Source organism: Prunus mume, linkage group LG3, assembly GCF_029339155.1.
Source record: "Prunus mume cultivar Tortuosa linkage group LG3, ASM2933915v1, whole genome shotgun sequence".
Classification (NCBI taxonomy): Eukaryota; Viridiplantae; Streptophyta; class Magnoliopsida; order Rosales; family Rosaceae; genus Prunus; species Prunus mume.
The window spans coordinates 11,279,613-11,298,746 of NC_142700.1; the positions used below are offsets into that span (position 1 = coordinate 11,279,613).

At 34.8% G+C, this 19,134-nt stretch overlaps 2 protein-coding genes and 1 pseudogene across 2 annotated transcripts; 1 reads left to right on the top strand and 2 right to left on the bottom strand.

Annotated features, from left to right (window-relative positions):
- Positions 1-1,658: 1,658 nt before the first annotated feature.
- Positions 1,659-3,115, top strand: LOC107880670 (GDSL esterase/lipase EXL3-like; annotated as a pseudogene).
- Positions 3,116-4,635: 1,520 nt separating this feature from the next.
- Positions 4,636-6,403, bottom strand: LOC103325827 (gibberellin 2-beta-dioxygenase 1-like). Its single transcript, XM_008228016.2, has 3 exons — positions 5,856-6,403; positions 5,398-5,746; positions 4,636-5,075 (listed from the first exon to the last, which is right to left on the bottom strand). The coding sequence occupies exons 1-3, from the start codon at positions 6,254-6,256 to the stop codon at positions 4,824-4,826; spliced, it is 1,002 nt and encodes a 333-aa protein (XP_008226238.1). The 5' UTR covers positions 6,257-6,403; the 3' UTR covers positions 4,636-4,823.
- A 9,275-nt stretch (positions 6,404-15,678) lies between these two features.
- Positions 15,679-17,945, bottom strand: CAT8 (cationic amino acid transporter 8). The gene has a single exon (XM_089049243.1). It carries the CDS (start codon positions 17,725-17,727, stop codon positions 15,970-15,972), a length of 1,758 nt encoding a protein of 585 aa, XP_088905369.1. The 5' UTR covers positions 17,728-17,945; the 3' UTR covers positions 15,679-15,969.
- Between the last annotated feature and the right edge of the window lie 1,189 nt (positions 17,946-19,134).

The following is a 19,134-nucleotide window of genomic DNA, read 5'->3' on the forward strand; positions in this document are numbered from 1 at the left end:
GCGGCCTCATATGTCTAGAAGTTTCCAGAGCAATAACTCATGCTTCTTGTGAAACTTCGATAGTTTGGATATCATTTCTGAGGTGCATGCAACATGAATTATGCACATAAAACACAGTTAAAATATGGGAAAAACTCTGGTGGGCCAAGAAGGTCTCTGGGGTTTCTGCTGAGAAGCACCCTCTGGGTTTGCATGAATTACAAACTCAGCCAACCCATGTTGAAATTTGATTACATGCATAACACGAGCAGAAATTTCCATAAAACCTTTTTGAAATTGCAAAATCCTGGTTGAAAATTTCTTGGGATGATTGGATGCTCTTTTTCTTCCCCGAAAATACATTACAAACATGTATCGTATGGATCGACATTATTTGGTGTCCTATATGTAGCTTTGCCTTTATCATGATCAGCATTAATATATATATATATATATATATATGCTTTTGCTAAAGTAAACTAATTAACCTAAATTTTTTTTATGGAAGAAAATTCTAGGGAAGATTAGCTACTCTAACCACTAACGCCATAACATACCCATAACCTCGAGCTGGAACGAACTAATTAACCTAAATTTGATTGTAAACATCCTATCATTTTGTCAAAAGAAAATATGTTTATTGGGTTTGTGAAATTTATTTTCAGGTGAGTTGGGTAAAGCCCACAAAAACACACTGAGGGGGCAACTAACGTGAACGGCCCAAATCAAAGTTATATGATTCCCAAGTTTGATAATTTTTTTTTCTCTCTACGCATGATAGATCAGCTAACAAATCCCAGTTCTTACCAAGAAGATTTTATAAGCCAGGTCACATCATTTAGTTGGGTTTGTTTTGTATTTGTACTAACGATTAAGTAATTATATTGTACAATTCAATTTATTACTGATGTAGGAGCAAGGTCTAAAATATCGGTGATATCGGAATATCAGTAGTCCAAAAACACGGAAATTTCAATGGAAATATCAGGATATTATCGATATCGATAAAAACTGAATAAAAACCACGGAAATTGTAAGAAAAACTTTGAAATTTTCATTGAAACTTTGGAGGATGCTTATTTTGTCAATGATCTATTAGTTTATCACAAAAAATTGGAAGGAAATGCATTGCATGATGGATTTAACTAATTTAAGTTGATTATATAGCGAGCTGACAAACACTGTAAGTGTAGAAAATATGTAGTAATTAATAAAAGAAGATTAAACACACCACAATCATTTATATATAATGATTTACTACAATATTTTACATTTGATAAATTGCATGGTAAGATACATAAGTGACTTAGTACCACATAGAGTTCCTATGAGGTTCAAAATTTTCACTATCTTCATCATCTCTATGTGTAAAGTAAGTGTATTGTGAAGAGTAGTCATCAAATGATATACGTGTGATATATATGTGTGAACTTTGTCAAAGTAAGAAATGTAAGGTCCATCATTCCTTGCCTATCCATGTCTCAATATTCAGAAGAAAATAGAACTTACCACTTGGACACCACGATACAAAGCAAACCAAGAACGACTAATTTTACAAGAGGAAATGCCTTAAATCCCCTTTGTGTTTTTTTCCCTTCTTTTTTTTTCATTACATCGATATTTTCGATATTTTAGCGATATTGTAACAAAATATTGCTGAAGTGTGAGCGAAATTATCAATGTCGATATTCTCGATATTTATACGATATGTGCATGGATACATTTCAAAATATCCGTAATTCGTAAAAACGATAATGTCTATGATATTCTGTCAATATCCTCGATATTTTAGACCATGCGTAGGAGAGGCCCTTTGAATTTTTAGTAAGTTAGGCCAACATGGCATAAACTATAAACAGAAGTCACGCAATCTTTTCAAAGTGTGGCTACCTCTTGCTACACTTTTGTGTTTCTGTTGTGGCAGGGATTTCGTCGAAAGAAAACCAACCAGAAGGTTTAGCAATGGATAGGTCCCTCAGATTTCGTCGGTAACGTAAATGTAACACTTAATTAAGTGATGGCATGCTACTCTTTTTTTTTTTTTTTTAAAGTCTCTCGGTGTGTGTATGTGTCACATACATAACCTCTATACACTTTTTTTAAAATAGAGACTAATTGTCTTTCTTTCTTTTTTCTTTTTTTTCCAGCTGAAAGATTTGGGGTCAAGGAGCTCTTGCCAGCTTATCTCAGTCCAAATCTTCAGCTCCAAGAATTCCTCACTGGTGTAAGTTTTGCCTAATGTGGTTCAGGATATGATCCTCTCACTGCTAAATTAATGGTATGGTTTTGGTTTATAGAATTCTGCTTTTCTTACAAAAGAATCAATGTATCTTATTTAATCCTTTTCTTTCCATTGAAATAACAGTCTGTGTTATCAATGTCCGATCAACTAGAGATGTTCAAAAGTTACGTCAGAAAGATAAAGGCAGCAGTTGGAGAAAACAAAACAGAGATTATACTGTCAATAAGCATATTCCTGGTGTGCTCAGGAAGTAATGACATTGCAAATACATATTTTTCCACACCATTCAGGAGAGCCAATTATGATATCCCAGCATATACTGATCTAATAAACAAGTTGGGTTGGGTTAACGTCGAGTCATCTGACACGATTAATTAAACATGTCGAGTTAAGGTTGAATTACATGACCTACTAATACAAATTGTCACCCCATTGCTTGGTTATGAAGCTTAATTAGTTAGGAATTTCATTGTAAATTCTATTTATTTTTTCTGTGGGAAACGTTGTAATGGGTTTGAATGGCTGGACAGGAACTCTATGGACTTGGGGCAATAAGAATTGGAGTGATGAGTGTACCAGTAATTGGATGTGTGCCATCACAGATTCACAGAGGACATTGGGTGGGGGCATACAGAGAGGATGCTCAGAGTATGCCAACAATGCAAGCATGCTCTTCAACTCCAAACTCTCCACCCAAATGTACTCTCTCAATCAACTTCTTCCAGATGCTAGACTTGTGCCTATCTTGATACCTACAATCCAACCCTTGCTTTAGTTCAAAACCCTACTCATTATGGTAATCACAAAACCCGTCACAGTTTTGAGATTATGATTCACTCCAATAGGATTGTTATATTGCTAGATGTCTACGTTACAGTATTTACTGTTATTTAATTTGAACCACACATTAAAACAATGTTATGTCTTGTCAGATTGACACACTATAAACACAACATAGAGACTTTCTACAAGAGAAATTTCTCTAATTGTCAATCATTATGTAGTAAATGACAACTATATCTCTATTTTCGTCCAACGAGTTTGTTTAATAATTTGATTTAGGGTAATGATTTCTCCACTTCAATTTTATCCACTTACTCCTTTTCTAGTCATAAAATGGAGTGTAAGTGGATAAAATTGAAGTGGGGAAATCACCACTCTTTATAAAATGCATTCTCGACTTTTAAGACTTAGAAATTGTATTTTACATACCTTTTTTGGTCAATAGATATTTACCTACCATTTGCTCTAACCGTGGTCTTTTTCTTTCCTTTAAAAAAGAGGCTCAAACAGTGTAGCGCATCATTGGACCACACCTCATTCTGGGCTGCAAAATTCTCTTAGCAGCAGAACCTTGACTATCAATTTGGGTTGTTTATCTCCTGGGCCTTTGGTTGCAAACCTTGGCTTTAGTCCCTTGTACTATTTAAAGGTTTTTCAAGTAGCTAGGATTAATGCAACATGAGTTGCCTAATTTTTGTTAAGTAAATTAAATCGTTGCATCTATGCAACATGAGTATCTATCTCACGGATTAATATTCATTAACCACCAATAATAATACGATAATTGGGGATCTATTAACACATAAGTTAATCAAGACTTTGTTATCGTTAGTCAAAGTTGAGTGGTTTGAAGAACCACAAGATTTTATTCAAGATATTATTTTAGAGGATGTGTTTGTGTGAAGTCACTATTACGTCTCATTCACCATATATAGGTAGATTTGGTGTTTCGGGGGCCACAAACTTAAAATTGTGGGATTTTTTCTGCTATCTATTGCCTGTACTCTCTATCTGGCAAAGGAGGTGAGAAGATAGAGAGGACAAGGTCCCCTCAGGCCTGTGAATAGCTCTCCACCTCTGCCTCCAATCATTTCCAAGAAAAGAAAACCATAAAACCAATAGCCTACATCATTAGTGTGAGTGTGAGTTCAAAAATTAAAGATTCCTGTGTATAATGCGTTCAAAATTAAGTCTTTTTCCAACCAAGCTGGACTTGAACATTCTGGTACAGCTTCTTGACTGTTGAGTTGTAATTGGTGGTGGTGATTTGCACTCGGACTGAGGAGTTGGACTGACATCAAAATCATTGTACTGAGGAATGTAGTTGTTGCTTATCTAAACCATATCGATTAGACCAATAAAAAATTTGTCAATGATTTTTGCGTGCACCACCAAAGAGGGGCCATGATTCTTAATTGACCTGATTATTGGAGAGAAGAAAGAGAGAGAGAGACAACAGCCTTGTACGAAGTTGATTGATAGAGTACAATAATTCTTTTTACATCATTAAAAGCTTTATGAAACAACAGTTGTAGATTAAGATGAACAAATATCTTGTGGGGCCACACTGATCAGAAAGTAATAATCCCACCTATTTTCATAGATTATTTTTTAAACAAAAAAAAAAAAAAAAAGCATGAACATGTTTGTATTTCAAGATGAAAGGTAGTTTACATGGAAGTAGTTGGTAGGGGAAGGGGAAAACAGAAGAGATATAACAGAGAGGATTCCATTTATGGAAAACTTGATGAACTAATTATGATCTTAACCTAATAAACAAGCAGGACTCTTTTTTTTCTTTCTGTTTCTGGTAGCTGATTTATGAGGCTGCAATTCTCTCAAAGTTTCCAAGCCTATTATCAGCCAGTCTTGAGTTGTAACAAGAGGTTTTGTACTCAACCCATGTAAACTCTTTGTACATGCTTTCCTCCTCTCCTTTCATGACAGATTGCAGTGGAGCTATTTTCTCACTCAAGGGTGGCCCCCCAAAATAAATCATTGAAACTCTTGATTTTGAACCATTGGCCAAAACCCTGTGCCTCACACTTTGGAACCTCCCATTGGTCAAAACCTGCAAATCCAACCCACCAAGGCCCCCATTAGATTAATACGAATGATAGAGAGAGAACAGAAGAACTTGGAACAAACCCAATAGAAATAAATAAAAGATAAAAACAAGGATGTGGTGTTTATCTAAACTAAACAGTTGAATGTTCTTTGAGTCAAATATATTTATATATATTCATATCTTATCCATGGTAATAGGGAACTGACATGGAAATAGGAATCTTCCTCTACAGGAAACTGATTTGCAAATTAGAATCTTTGCTTATACTTATTTAAACAGTTTTTTTTTTTTTAAAGCCAAAAGAATAAAAAAAAAGTAGCAGTACCTGCAAAGAGTCACCAACATTGATGAAGAAGGAGTTATGATCAGGTGGGACTGGAATCCAATTCCCATCTTTCAATGAAATTTGGAGGCCAGATGTGTTGTTGGATCTCAGCACAGAGATGATTTGTGGGTCTGTGTGCGCTCCAAATCCAATCACATTTCTGGCACTCAAATCTTGAAGCTCTGGGCATGGTGGGTAGTGATTTAACCTGAAGTAAGAGTCACTCTGTTCATCCATCAAAAGCTTGCTGAGCACATTCCTCGGTTGAATCTTTAATCCTTCAGCCATCAGTTCAAGAATCTCACATGTCATTTTCTTCACAGCTGATATATAATCATTCAAAGCAGAACTGCAAGGACAAAAGAAGACATGTTTTTTATCAAGAACTTGACATGAAAAGAAAAGGAAAAAAGAACCAAAATTTCCAACTTCTGATTGATTGTGCTTGAATAGCATACCAAAACTCTTCTGGGTTCTGTCCAAAAACTGATAAAAATCTCTGGGAATTGGATTCTGTGTTGGCTGTTAGAAGAAGGTACTCCACCCAACCAACATCACCGTTCTTCCCAATATACTTGTTACCATATCCGAATGGATTAGGTTGCCCTGCTTTTTCTTTCTCAGAAAGTGGCAAGGAGAAGAATTTGATGGCCTCAGATTCCAACCTGGTAATGAATTCCATTGGAACACCATGGTTGATGATCTTGAAGAACCCAAACTCCTCACAAGCCCTGACGATGAGCTGTTTGGAGTCTGGTTTTGAAAGGTCTATTAGAGGAATCCCAGCAAAGAATTTGGAGACTTTGCTGCCTCTAGGATAAGAAAAGTTTTCAGTAGGTAGTTTAGTCACAAACACCATTGTGGCAGTAGTTGTTCTTGCTCTTCTCTTTGTATGTGTGTGTGTTTATGGTAAAAGAGAGAAGAAGCTGAAAGATGAGAGAAGTTGATATGGATGATAGAATTTTTGAAGATGTGAAGACAGTTGATATGCCTTGACTGGAGGTGCCCTTTGAGTTTGAGCTGAGTGGTCGTGCCTATTTATAGAGGGGAGCAGAGAGAAAGGACTTGGAACCTTCATGTAATAAACACTCCAGAAAAAGAAAAAGAAATTTTTTTTATAATGAAAATTTATTTATATGACCTTAAAATAGAAAGTTTACAAACATTTGAAGAATAAAATATATGACTTACTGTTATTTTACTCTGCAGCCTTTTAAATGCTACGGCCGGTCTAGTCATCACCGTCCCAAAGGATCTTATGAGTAGTGACTATTTTCTGACTGCTCCCCTGAAAAGGACATCACAGTCAATTTATAAATCAAAAGGAAAATGAACACGTACGCTACATTCATTGAATATTTATCCTCTATTTCTTTTTTTTTCTTTTTTTTTCCTTATGTTTTCTTGTTTTTGGTTCTTGTTCTTCTTACTATAACGAGGCCACGTCTTTACATGCTAACGGTTGATCAATTTTGAGCCGGTTAACACAGAAAAATAGAATTCGAACTTGCGACATAAAGCCTCTTAATCAACAAACTTAAAGTATAAAAAGAAAACCTTAAAAGTAATGGAGCATTATCCAAATCTTCTTGTGGATCAAAAACATAATCAGGATGTCCACTCAATATAATAAGATTGATCAATTTTGAGCCTCTTACTTTCATTGTATGCTTCCACTAAATCTTCTTACGTGTCAATTTATTTATTTTCTTTGTTCGAGCAATTTACAAGGCTGCTTCATTATTAAATACTGCAGTTTTTTAAGATTGCATGCAAACTATCTCCATATTCCTTAGCCTTCCTATACGCACGTTTTTATTTATATTAGTCTTTCTGCAAGCACTTCCGCGCTTATAAGAGGCTTTTTTTATTATATAAATTTATTTTAGAATTAAAAAAGATAATAGGTAGTTGTGTTCCATAAAAATATGATATATTATCTGATTTTTCTTTTAATTTTAATTTTTTAAATAAAAAAAGAGTGAATTTACCATATTATTCTCATTCAATTAATAATTTTAATTATTAATATTTACATTAACCAAATGTATTTTCTGATATTTTAAATGTTTTATCATTCTCTATCTTTTACTTTATATATATATATATATTGGGAAAATTATTTAACGTGCATTACATGTTTTCCTTTATTTCATCTGGAAAAGTATATGGAAAACACGTCCGGTTAAATTTTGTAGACAACTTTAAATATAAAAAGATTGTATTTCCAAAATGAACAAGAAGAATATTGGTAGTGGGTGAGCATATCTAAACTCCTAGCTACCTATCTTTCAAGCTAGAGGGTAGATGCCCCAAGCAATCTCTTGATGGAACATCAATATCACGTGGCATGTCCGCGTGATGTTATGAACATACTCAAATTATAAAATGTGCATAATTATTAATATTTAAATTCTAAATTGGGAATTTTAAAAGTTAAATTCAACAAACATTACATGGTATATGAATGACAATGTACTATTCTCCTAATCTACATCTACAATTTCTCATTTTTCAATCATGCTCGTAGTAAGTTAAGTTTCAGTATTAAAAAAACCGGAAAGTTATTTTAAGAAGCTTTCTACAGTTTTGAATTTGGATTTTTTTTAACTACCTCTTCAAAAATAAAGAACTTATGAACTCATTTTTAAAAAAATAAAAGATTAGTGGGGACGTTTTTTGGGAAGAAAAATCTTTGAACTTTAGCATCAACTTCCAAGGATACGTCAAGTGACTATCCCAAAAAAGGTGAAGCGAAAGAGATGGCCATCACAAACGGTTATGATGGACTTCAACTACCAAAAAGATACTCATTCTCAAAACCCTTTTTACTGGGATTTGGGGCAATGTTTTTTTCACAGATTGTTGTCATCTTAAATTTGATATTCACCTCCGCATAATGATATATATATATACTTGTGGTTGTTGTTAGGTCCATATCACCTTGTTTCTAGGTTTGTACAATTGGGATTTGGGGTTTGGGGGGTTTGGTCCCCAATTGTATCAAAATTTAAATAAATAAATAAAAATAGAATGTACAACCAAACTTTATTCATTTGTCACTGATAAGATCATAAGATAATTATCATGTGACCCCTACCAACATTATATTTCTATTTATCTTTTGTTTTTTTAATTATATATATATATCTATATAAAGTGATAAGACTAACCGAAAGAGCTCCTTTGAAAAGCACCTATAGGTCAAGATAAACATGGGTGAAATTAGAAGCTCAAGATAAACATGGATGAAGTTAGAAGCTCATACAAATGAGGTTTTTTCCTTTTTATCGAGCATTATTTTAATACAACCAACGTTAGAAGAGGAGAACTCAAATATAGACTCTCATTTAAACAATATTCAAAAATAATGACTCTAAACTCAACTTCTTGTACATATATGATATATATTATTAACTACTAGAACTACAAGCTTCCTAATTTAAAGTTTTAAAGGTTTTGTTCTTCGGCCCTAGTTCCCGATTTTACTTCAGCATTAAGCAATTTGGGTTTCCTTCAAAGATGCGAATGTATATTTTTATGAATTTAAAAAGCGACTAATTTTACCACTAGTTTTTCTGTTTACAATTAGATCCCACGTCCCAAAGTCCCAATTGCGGAACAAAAAGAAAGCATATGGAATATAGATACGTGTTCAAAGATCAGCCTGGAGTTGAAAGGCGTGCTTACAAAAAGATTTGGAATTTGGAAGACAGAAATAGGCAGCGCCAGGCATCTGCTACGGCCTGTAAGCAGCCCCACAGGCCCCACGAAGAGACCGTCAGCTTCTATTTCTGAGCGACGCGGCCTCATAATATTCGCATTCATTTTTGTCGGTCGTATTTCTACACACACCTATTATTATTTTTGACAAAATTCTAAATTATTTGGTCGCGTGTTATATATTATCATTATTATTTTGATACAACGATATTTTAAACTGTTCTAATGTACGGAATGGGAATTCCAGTGTAGGAAAGCAGATACACCATCTTGATTAACTAACCTAACTTAGTATACGTACGCAATATTGTTCTTCTTATTATTTTTGGGTTTCTGTTGGTGGTGGCACTGGCAGCACAGTTGTTATGCTACTATGGGTCGCACGCCAGGTTGGCTTTTCTTTTGCTATTTACTATTTTGTCCTCCTCCTAAGACCACCTCTCTCTCTCTCTCTCTCTCTCTCTCTCTCTCTCTCTCTCTCTCGCTCTCTGATATATCCCATCACACCCCGAAACACGCTTTGCTTGCTTTCATTATCTCTCCTACTCACTCACTTCCGATGCTTCTTATCATATCATTGATGGATTGTAATGTTCCCCACCCAGGATCTCCTTCCATCCATATGCTAATTTCTTTGAAATATACCCAATCTTGTTTCAAATGAGTTTAATGAATTGATTATGAAGTTTAAGAATGATGTGGTCATTGGCCAGAAAAATTATTGTGGGATACAGAAATATCATTACGTGATATATAAATAACATAATTTGAGTGTATCATGACGTGACGATATTACAGACTCACTTAAAAGTTAGTCGGTTATAGCATCATTCTCCATATCATTTAACAATTTTATTTAAGAGAAGTGTTTAAATCGGATAAGTGAGAGATGATAGTTTTCTCCTTATCTTTTATCATTTCTCACCTCTTCATGTCTCTAAAGTCTGAAGAGTGTTTGATGTTTTCCCAAAATTTTCAGGCTGGAGTATCCAAATTATATTCATCTACCTCCTGTTCGGTCATTGAATGACCTCTTCTTGCATCATTGGATGGATGACAATTTGAATGGATCTGAACCAAAGAATGAATGTAGCCAAGTTTAGGACCTTCGGTGCTAAATGATGTGAGCATATACCAGAATAAAAACAAAGCAAATAATTAATTAAATAATGTGCAAATGGCCATTTAAATATCCTACTAAATTGTATTATAACTAAAAATCTATTGTTCACTGGGGTCTAACCTAGTGGAAAAGGATCTTTATTTACAAACCGAAGATCTTAAGTTTAAAATTCTTCGTGACATCATAGTTGTGTATGTGCGAGAAATATTCCTTTCATGTAGTTTAAACTATCGCTTGCATTAAATCTCATAATGATGAAATTATACAGTCGTACTATACATGGGTCTCTTTTAGTACTATACAGAATCCCAGGAAATATTTACTTTGTCGATCAAGTGTACTTAAAACTAGGGTCCCTAGTACTTCTGCTGCAGACAGATCAAGGTGTCCTCTATAAAAAGTGAAGAAGAAAATTATTTATCATGATCGCAGACATTAAACAGAGTAAAATCCCTCTTTCTTTTTCTTCAAAAAAAATAATTTATAATTTGTTAGTTTATTTGAACAGAGATGCAACGAACGAGGGCGTTCTAGAATGAAACACAAAACTATAGGCTTTTCCACATTACGATAATTTGGACACAAAACAGCTCATCCATCTCTGTGCTGCAATTTTGATGTGACCCATGTTCAAGGAAATTAAGAAGATTCAGCTTTGACCTATTCTATGGATGAAGCTTCTTCCTTCCCTTTAAAAAAAAAACCCATCAGATTTTTAAGGGGTGGAAAATGACACGAGGAATTTCAATGCCATCACATCTCTCGCACAATTATTTGCTCACGTTTCTCTCTCTGTACTGAATTATATCTTTTCCTGATGCTGTTGCTACTGTTGTTGCTGCTGCTGCCGCTGCCGCCTTACATATATATAAATATATATATATATTTATGCATTTTAGCGGAGACTTAATTCTTGTGCAGTGAGATTTCCTCATGTGAACATGTGCTGCTGACTCGGTTGATGTAGACATAAATCAAAAGTTTTTGACTGTGTCGACATAGATACGCGGCAGAATACGAACGCGTATATAATAAATTTTAAGAAAAATAATGTTCTTTTGTCAAACTATTGGTACTGTGAGACTGACTACAATTTCAGTATATTATGTAAATCTTAAAATTCTATATAACTCCAGAGAAAAAAAACATTACTCAAAATTCGAAATAAATTAAGACCCCTCTGAAAATAGGAAACAAGCATCAATAGGCCAAATTCTAAATCATTGTGTGAGAGATTTGCAATTACAAGTAACCGTAATTGAACCAAATCAAATCAAATGTGTCTTGTAATATCAGAAATTTCGCTCTATTTCCTTTGTTCATATCATTTACTTCTCTTCGATAAAAGTCAAAGACTATGATAGTACGTTACGTGACATTGTCAAAGAAGTGTCGAGAAAGTACGTGTTGGATAGAGATTAAAAAAAAGTACCAACACGTCATGGTGATGTACGTGCTAGATTAGAGTTACATACGTGTCAATGCTGTGTTGATGTGCACGTCATATGAGGTGTTAGATGAGTGAATGAAAGGTCAATGATGTGCATGTCATATGATGTCTTAGATGAGTATAAATAAATGGTTAGTACACATCATATGAGGTATTCGATCACTATAAATGAAGTGTCTGTGACGTGTTTACGTACGATACGAGTATAATAAGGCAATTCCAACCAGGTCAGATGACGCATGTCATTTTGTGATTGAGCCACATAAAAAAAAAACATAAGTTCTTTCTTGTGGACGAAGAGAAAAGCATTGTCCTCATCATAAGATGTGATCAAATAAATCATTATCACCTAGAAAATGAAGTATAAGTTGGGGAAGTAGGCAAAAACTTGAAACCCATGAAATGGAAGTCAATTACAAGTTGTATTAAAAAGTATTTATATAGGGCCGACTAATGTACAGGTGGAACCAGAATCGTATGTGTGGAGGACCGACTGATATATCCGCAGGTATATAATATCCCGCCAAATAATGTACGAAAACGAAATTCTTTAAATAAACGATCCAAAATGGTTTGGGGGTCACTAATGTCTCTCTAGTCAATACTCATGGAAAAGCTTGAACCATAATGGGTGTAAAATCTACGTGCTATTTTCATGCCACGTGTGCACTTTTCATTGAAATTCAGTTGACAAAGAAAGAGACTGAGATGGCTATGTTTTTAGGTAGAAAGGTTCACAGGCTGCTTATGGTCAAAAAGGGAAATTGGTCGTTGGTCAATCTTCAAATACGATATTAAAAATTAGTTTATGAAATATTATTATTATATAAAAGAATAAAGATATAACAAATGAATGAACAAAGTTGATAATCAGTTAGTTTATGTCCTAATGGAAGATTCTTGATTGAAGTTGAAGAATAATATAATGAACAAAGTTAGTTGACCATGAATAGAACTCAATACAAAAAAAATAATGCATCTTTGAATTCTTGAAGGTTTTTATTTCAATTTCATCATCTTTCTTAGAGTAAATTTTCAGTTATAAGGTAGACGATACGTGAAGATAGTTTATAACTTTGGATTTGAGAGTTATAAGGTAGACGACAAGTAGAAATAACTTTAGTGTTAGAGCAGGTACTTTAATGCATATAGTGAAAGAGTTCATTCACCATCGTCTTCTTCCACAATTATGTACTTTTAAAGCGCCAAAAAAAGAGAGGGAAAAAAAAAAGAAAAAAAAAAGGTGAGAAATGAAACAAGAAGAAATTGGCATGAAACAGACAGTTGATGTAGAATTTTATTTTAGTCATGTCCCAGTCATTTTCTAGGAGAGCACGATTTACGAAAAAATGGACGGGAATTAGTCATATCTAAGCTGTTTCATAGTCAGCACATGTATGTATCTTATTCCATATGTGCACCAAGCATATTACTTTTGGCATATGACCAAGTTTCACAATATAAATATATCTTCATGAAATCTATTTGCATTAATATAGAAAATAACATATTCGTTTGCTCATGCCTTGGAAATTATGTAAACGATTTGAAATAATGCAAAGATTCTTCTTAATTGGTCAAAGAAGATGCACAGAGAGAGAGAGAGAGAGAGTGTGACAGAGACAAATTGAACTCTGCAGGGGTGGTCAAAAAGGAGAAGTTGATTGCCGCGTGATGACTACTGATATATTTATCTGCACTTTCGCCAATATATATCTGCATATGAATATTGATCAAGCCCCTTTAGACCCAATCCTTCATCCTTGTCAACAAGGTCTTGTCCAACACATTTTAAATGCTGCCTCCTCGGGTGTTCAATTAGGAGTAACTTTCGGTGTGGCCGCCACGTTACTATGTGTTACTATTAATATGTCGTTCATTTATGTTATAACATGTGAATTAATAACATCAGATGATAATGTGAGTGTGAGTGTCATAAAAATTAGGCTCTAAACTTGTCTTTCACGGTCTCCCATTATTAGATTTAGACCAAGTTGCAAAGACCTGAGTTAATGGATGAAGAACTATAACTTAATGCATAAGGAGCTGATCTAATGCATTTATAAAATAAAAAAAAAAAAAAAACATTATTTTCTCAGAGGAAATTGACGAATTTTTCAATTTTTCCTGGATTGTAAGTTTCACCTAATTAGCAATTACATAAACCTGGTCAAAAAATCAAAATTATATAAATTTGATTAAAAAAACACACAAACTAGAGGAACAAAATGGTTATTTTCTTTAGAAGGAGCCCTCTTTTCTTCTACAGACCACTTGTAATTCTCTTGGGCAGATCTTTACAGAAGTTTTTATTTATTTATTTTTTGTGTGTGGCTGAAGGCCCGAAACCACAAAACAAAACAAACCTGCAATGGCCCAGCACCTAGAAAACCTGTCCAGTATGCAGCAGCCCAATTCAGCTGTCAAACCAGTAAAGCCACCACAAAACAAGTCTACATGAGCCCTTATAATCTGTCGTGCAAATTTTCTAAGTAGAGACATTAATTGAAGCAGAATCCTTGTTACATCTTCTGAGAAAAAATGTCATCAACATGTCCTAGTCCATTTTGTGTCAATTTCCTACCCACGCAACTGAAGTTACTTAACACACGAGTATCTTTTTAGAAGTGTTACGGTCAATCGTCCATGCATCTAGGAGCTATGGTATGTATAAATTTTAATATATCATTCTATAAAGCATATCTAACCCTGTAATGTTTCTATCATTTTCATTATGTTTCCTCTTTCAAGTCATTGCATTTTATCTGCTTCTCACTTTACCTAAAATCCTTGTGTTCACGCCATGCATTTTATCTACTTCTCACTTTACCTAAAATCCTTGTTTCATTTAATTAAAATAAATAAATAAATAATAATAATAAAATAAAAAAAAAAATCCTTGTTTCATAGTCCGTTCACTTCACCTGCCGCACCAGTGTCTTCCTTGCCTCATTTCTACTAGAATTTCTTTTGCAAGAACGATAGCTGGACGACCTTTCCTCCTCCTGCTGCCTACTTAACTTTTCATATACCTACTACCCTGGTCAAAGAGAAGTCTACTTTGTCCACCAAAACCTGGATATGGGCTGCTCTGCACTACCTATTCTTAAAACTGCTCTTATGATATGTTTACTAATCCGTAATTGAATTAAGGATGAATTGAATTGAGAAGGAGTTGGATTTAGAAGATTTAGATTTTGGAATCCTATTGAAGTTGTTTACTAAACCATATGTATTAAGGGGAGTTAGATTCCGGATTCCTATTGAAGTTATTTACTAAACCATATGGAATTAGGGTAGGAGTAATATTAATTACTAAAATGTCCTCGTTGTTAGGTTAAAGTATATGGACAAATTTGGAAAAGATGAATTCCCAATAAGTTAGTTCTCTAGGAATTAGAATACTAATTTTGTGTGAGCCCCACTTACTTTTCAACTTCTTGATGTGAAGTAAACGCATGAATCCTCCATAGGTGGAATTCAATTTCTAATGAAAATTTCAATTCTTGATTAGTAAACACCCCATTAATTCAAGCAATTGAAAGTTTTTACATTGTGCGAATCAATTGCACCTCTTTGTCTAAAGTCTCGGCACATAAAATTGGAACATACCTATACGAAGTGGAGTATCCGGATGGAAAGAGAATCATTCCAATTGTTCTGCAAAGTATATTTTTAAGGAAAATGCCATCTTCTGGTACAGAGTTACAAATAGTTTGTATATAAGCTATAATAATCATGAGAATAGCGCAGACATGACACAGACATAACTGTAACTTTTGGAAATGTATAAAGATAGTGTGCTTGCAGTGACTACTAATATGTTCATTCCAAATGCTTTAAAAGGAATTGACTTAAGTCGAATGTTATGTGGAACAATATGAACTGATGCAATACAAGGGTACATTCTTTTGCAAGACAAATTCAATTAGGTTGAAGAAAAACTTATTTGAAACACTTTGTTCCGAAAATTTATACTTGAAACTACAAGAATATGAAATATGATATTGAGTGACGGAGGAAGTGAAACATTGTCTGTCAAACTACACATTCCAAAGCAATTTGTACTCACAAATTCTCTTAAGCAGTATCCTAAACATTAATTAAGACCAAAAAAAAGGAAAAACCTAAGCATTGTCGATTACCTGCTTCAGGACCCCTTAATTGGTCTCTTCAGTTCTCCAGTCTTGTTCAATCGGGTGAGCCAAATCATATGTTGCATATACAACGCAACCATTACTGCATTGCATATGAAAAACCTCAAGCATATCACCCCTTAACTTGCACTTTGATTTCCCTCTTCAGTTTTAGATTCTTGTTCAGACTGGTGAGCTACATCATATGTTGCATGTACACCAACTAGCAAATAGTAGGCAACCATAACCGCAGTGCAAATGAGAAACCTCAAGAATGCAACATAACCCAGAGATCCAATGAGGAAAACATTAATTCCAATTGACAATGCAGGCAACCAAGGAACAAGCGGAACCCCCCAAACTTTGGGAACTCGGTGCTTTGGAAGGAATGCCATCCACAAAGTCCCCAATAACCAAATAACACCAAAAACTACATACCAAATCCACCCCCGCTTGTCTGCATTCCAAAGAACTGAAATTCCAATAGAAGAACCAATCATAATAAACAAACATATAAGAAATTTGACCAAATCATTCTTTGGTGTCGCATCCTTAACATAATACCGCCTCACAAGCAATGCAATAGCCACAAACATAAAAATGCAGAGCGTACTGAAAGAAAAGACACTGGACAGCACATCCAGACTAGTGAATAGTGCTACAACTGCACTAACTAAGGTCACCATGACAGTAGCATAAATAGGGGTTCCGGTTTTCGGGTGAACCAAAGCAAACCAGGGCGGAATCATATGAGCTCTTGCAATCTGAGTGGTATACCTAGCTTGCCCCATAGACCCAACCAGCAGGCTTGTAGTCATTCCCTTGAGGGCACATATACTCACTAAATACTTAGCCCAATCCATGCCAATCGCTTCGAAAGCAACCGAATAAGCGGCATCTCTATCAATTTCAGTGTATTTCTGCATCATGCTCAGTGCCAAAGCCATCAAGCAATAAACCACTGTGATCAAACTCATAGAACCAATCAAACCTACTGGTATATCCCTTGAGGGTTTCTTAGCTTCCTCAGCCATATTGGCAACCATATCAAAACCTGTATAAGACCAGAACACAATAGCTGCAGCCTTGAAACAACCCTCTGCTCCTTCTGGGAAAAAGGGTGTCAAATTTGCAGTGTTGCCACGAACAAACCCAACAATTATTATAAACACAATAATAAAAGCACTAGCTATAGAAGCAATCCAATTCAACACAGAAGTCCTCCTTGTCCCGCTCATTGCAATACTATTGGCAACCAAAAGCACCACAACGGCAATTGGGTCTAAGAGATTAAAACCATCAGGCAAAGATTTTACCCGAATTCGAAGAAAGTCAGTGTCATCAGTCCTAAACATGCTGGCAAAGTAAGAGGACCAAGAACGACCCAGTCCAGCTGAACCAAGAAGGGCCTCCAGCAGAATATTCCCAGCTGCTATGAAAGCCACAAAGTCCCCCAATTCGATTCGAAGGTACGAAAAGGACCCGCCTGCAACTGGGATTTCAACAGCGAACTCTGTGTAGCACAAAACTGAGAGCAAAGCAGAGAAACCAGAGATGGCGTAGGAGAGAACAATGGAAGGCCCAGCATAGTCACGGGTTGCCTCGCCAGTGATTACAAAAATGCCTGAACCAACAACAGAGCCGAAGCCGAGCCAGACCAAGTCCCACCAAGTGAGGCAACGCTTCATGCGATTCTCACTCTGTTTCGGGAGCTGAAGGAGCTCAAAGGAGTCAGAAGAGCGGTGGAGAAGACGGTCTTTGAGGCGAGAAGGAGTGTGGGAAAGTGCATCTTTGTATGAAGATAAGTTTTGGAATGTGGGTTCTGGGAAAAAGTCGTGTTTGCTCCATCTGCTCCAGTAGCTTCTCTGTTGTGCGTTTTGTTGGTCTTCTTCTTCCATGGCGACGGCGGTGTCTCTGGTTTTGGGATTTGAGGTCAGAGAAGAGAAAGGGTGGGTGAGATTTGAAGTGTTTATGCTGTAGTTGTTGTTGTTGTCTTGGAGTTGAAGACTGGTGATGGTAATCGAATAATTGAAGGGAACCACTGGCAGGCCATTGGTTTTTGCTTACAGTTTTTCCGGGTGTACAGTTCCATTTTCATTTGGGATTGAAATTGAATTTTCTGTTTTGTTTTGTTTTGTTTTTTTTAAGGCTAAATTCATTGGCTCTGATTGAATAAATGCTAGCATTAGAGCTAGATTCATTTCCGTAAATTTTAAGTAAGAGTTTTACTTCGATTTTTATAAACTAATTAGCTTCCAGATTTTTCAACTTTTTTTTTCTGCTTTCAATTATTTTTTTTATGAACCTCGACAGGACACGGAAAACTTATTAAACCCGACTCGTAAAAATGTTAGAATGAAGAATTGCATAATGCATGGATGAATTTTTAATTTAGAACTTATATTTTTTAGTAGATTCCATGACAACAAATTTTTTGAAAATTCTCCTACTTTTGGAAAAGAAGTTGGTGCTTGAAGTTCAACGGTGAGATGGATCCTCAAGCACTTTCATTCCCTCTTTATTAAATTGGAACAAATGAATGAGTAAATATTTATTTATTCCCATGTGTTCACCAATAATATTTTATTTATTCCCATATGCTCACCAATAATTTATTCCCACGTGGTATTATATATATATATATATATATTAACATTTAGAACATATGAGATGGGCTTCAAATCTTGTTTAAGGTGTGAATGACAAAAAAAAACTTGTTTAAGGTGTGGAATTAAAGTATTCTACCACCAAAAAAAAAAAAAGAGTAACCAATCATAGAAGTAAGAAATAAAATAGAAATAGGCTTATAGCTCAATTGGTTAAGAGCATTTATCTAACATCCGAAGTCTTCAATTTGATTCACTTTCCTCTCAAATATCATTTGTATAAATAAAAAAATTAAATATAAAATAAAATAAAAATATAAAAAATTTTGAATTTGTATGCGGAGAAATATGAGAAATTCTTATAAGAACAAGGAAATTTAACAAATTTATAAATCTTAAATGATTTATTCATCCAGTAATGTTAAAATTCAAGAATATTACATTTATTCAAAGAAAGTTGAGAAACAACCCAGTAAGGCCACTGGGCCTCAGGAGCCTTTAGCTACAAACCTAGTAATGGGCTGCTCCAGAATGATACATCCCTAGTGGGCCGTAGAAGTGGTCTTCAAATTTATTTATTATTTATCCTAACCAAAAGATGGAGAATAATTTCTATATAACGGGAATAATCTTGTTTCTTATTTCTAATAAATCATGTTCTGTCATGCGTAACTTTTTCACATGATAAAATGTGATTGG

What these genes read in the sequence shown, in the direction of transcription:
- CAT8 (XM_089049243.1), bottom strand. Translation starts at nt 17,727, where the DNA reads ATGGAAGAAGAAGACCAACAAAACGCACAACAGAGAAGCTACTGGAGC.
- LOC103325827 (XM_008228016.2), bottom strand. Translation starts at nt 6,256, where the DNA reads ATGGTGTTTGTGACTAAACTACCTACTGAAAACTTTTCTTATCCTAGA. An exon ending in CAGAACCCAGAAGAGTTTTG is followed by an intron (nt 5,747 to 5,855) that starts GTATGCTATTCA and finishes TTGTCCTTGCAG; the next exon opens with TTCTGCTTTGAATGATTATA. An exon ending in ATGTTGGTGACTCTTTGCAG is followed by an intron (nt 5,076 to 5,397) that starts GTACTGCTACTT and finishes TTGGATTTGCAG; the next exon opens with GTTTTGACCAATGGGAGGTT.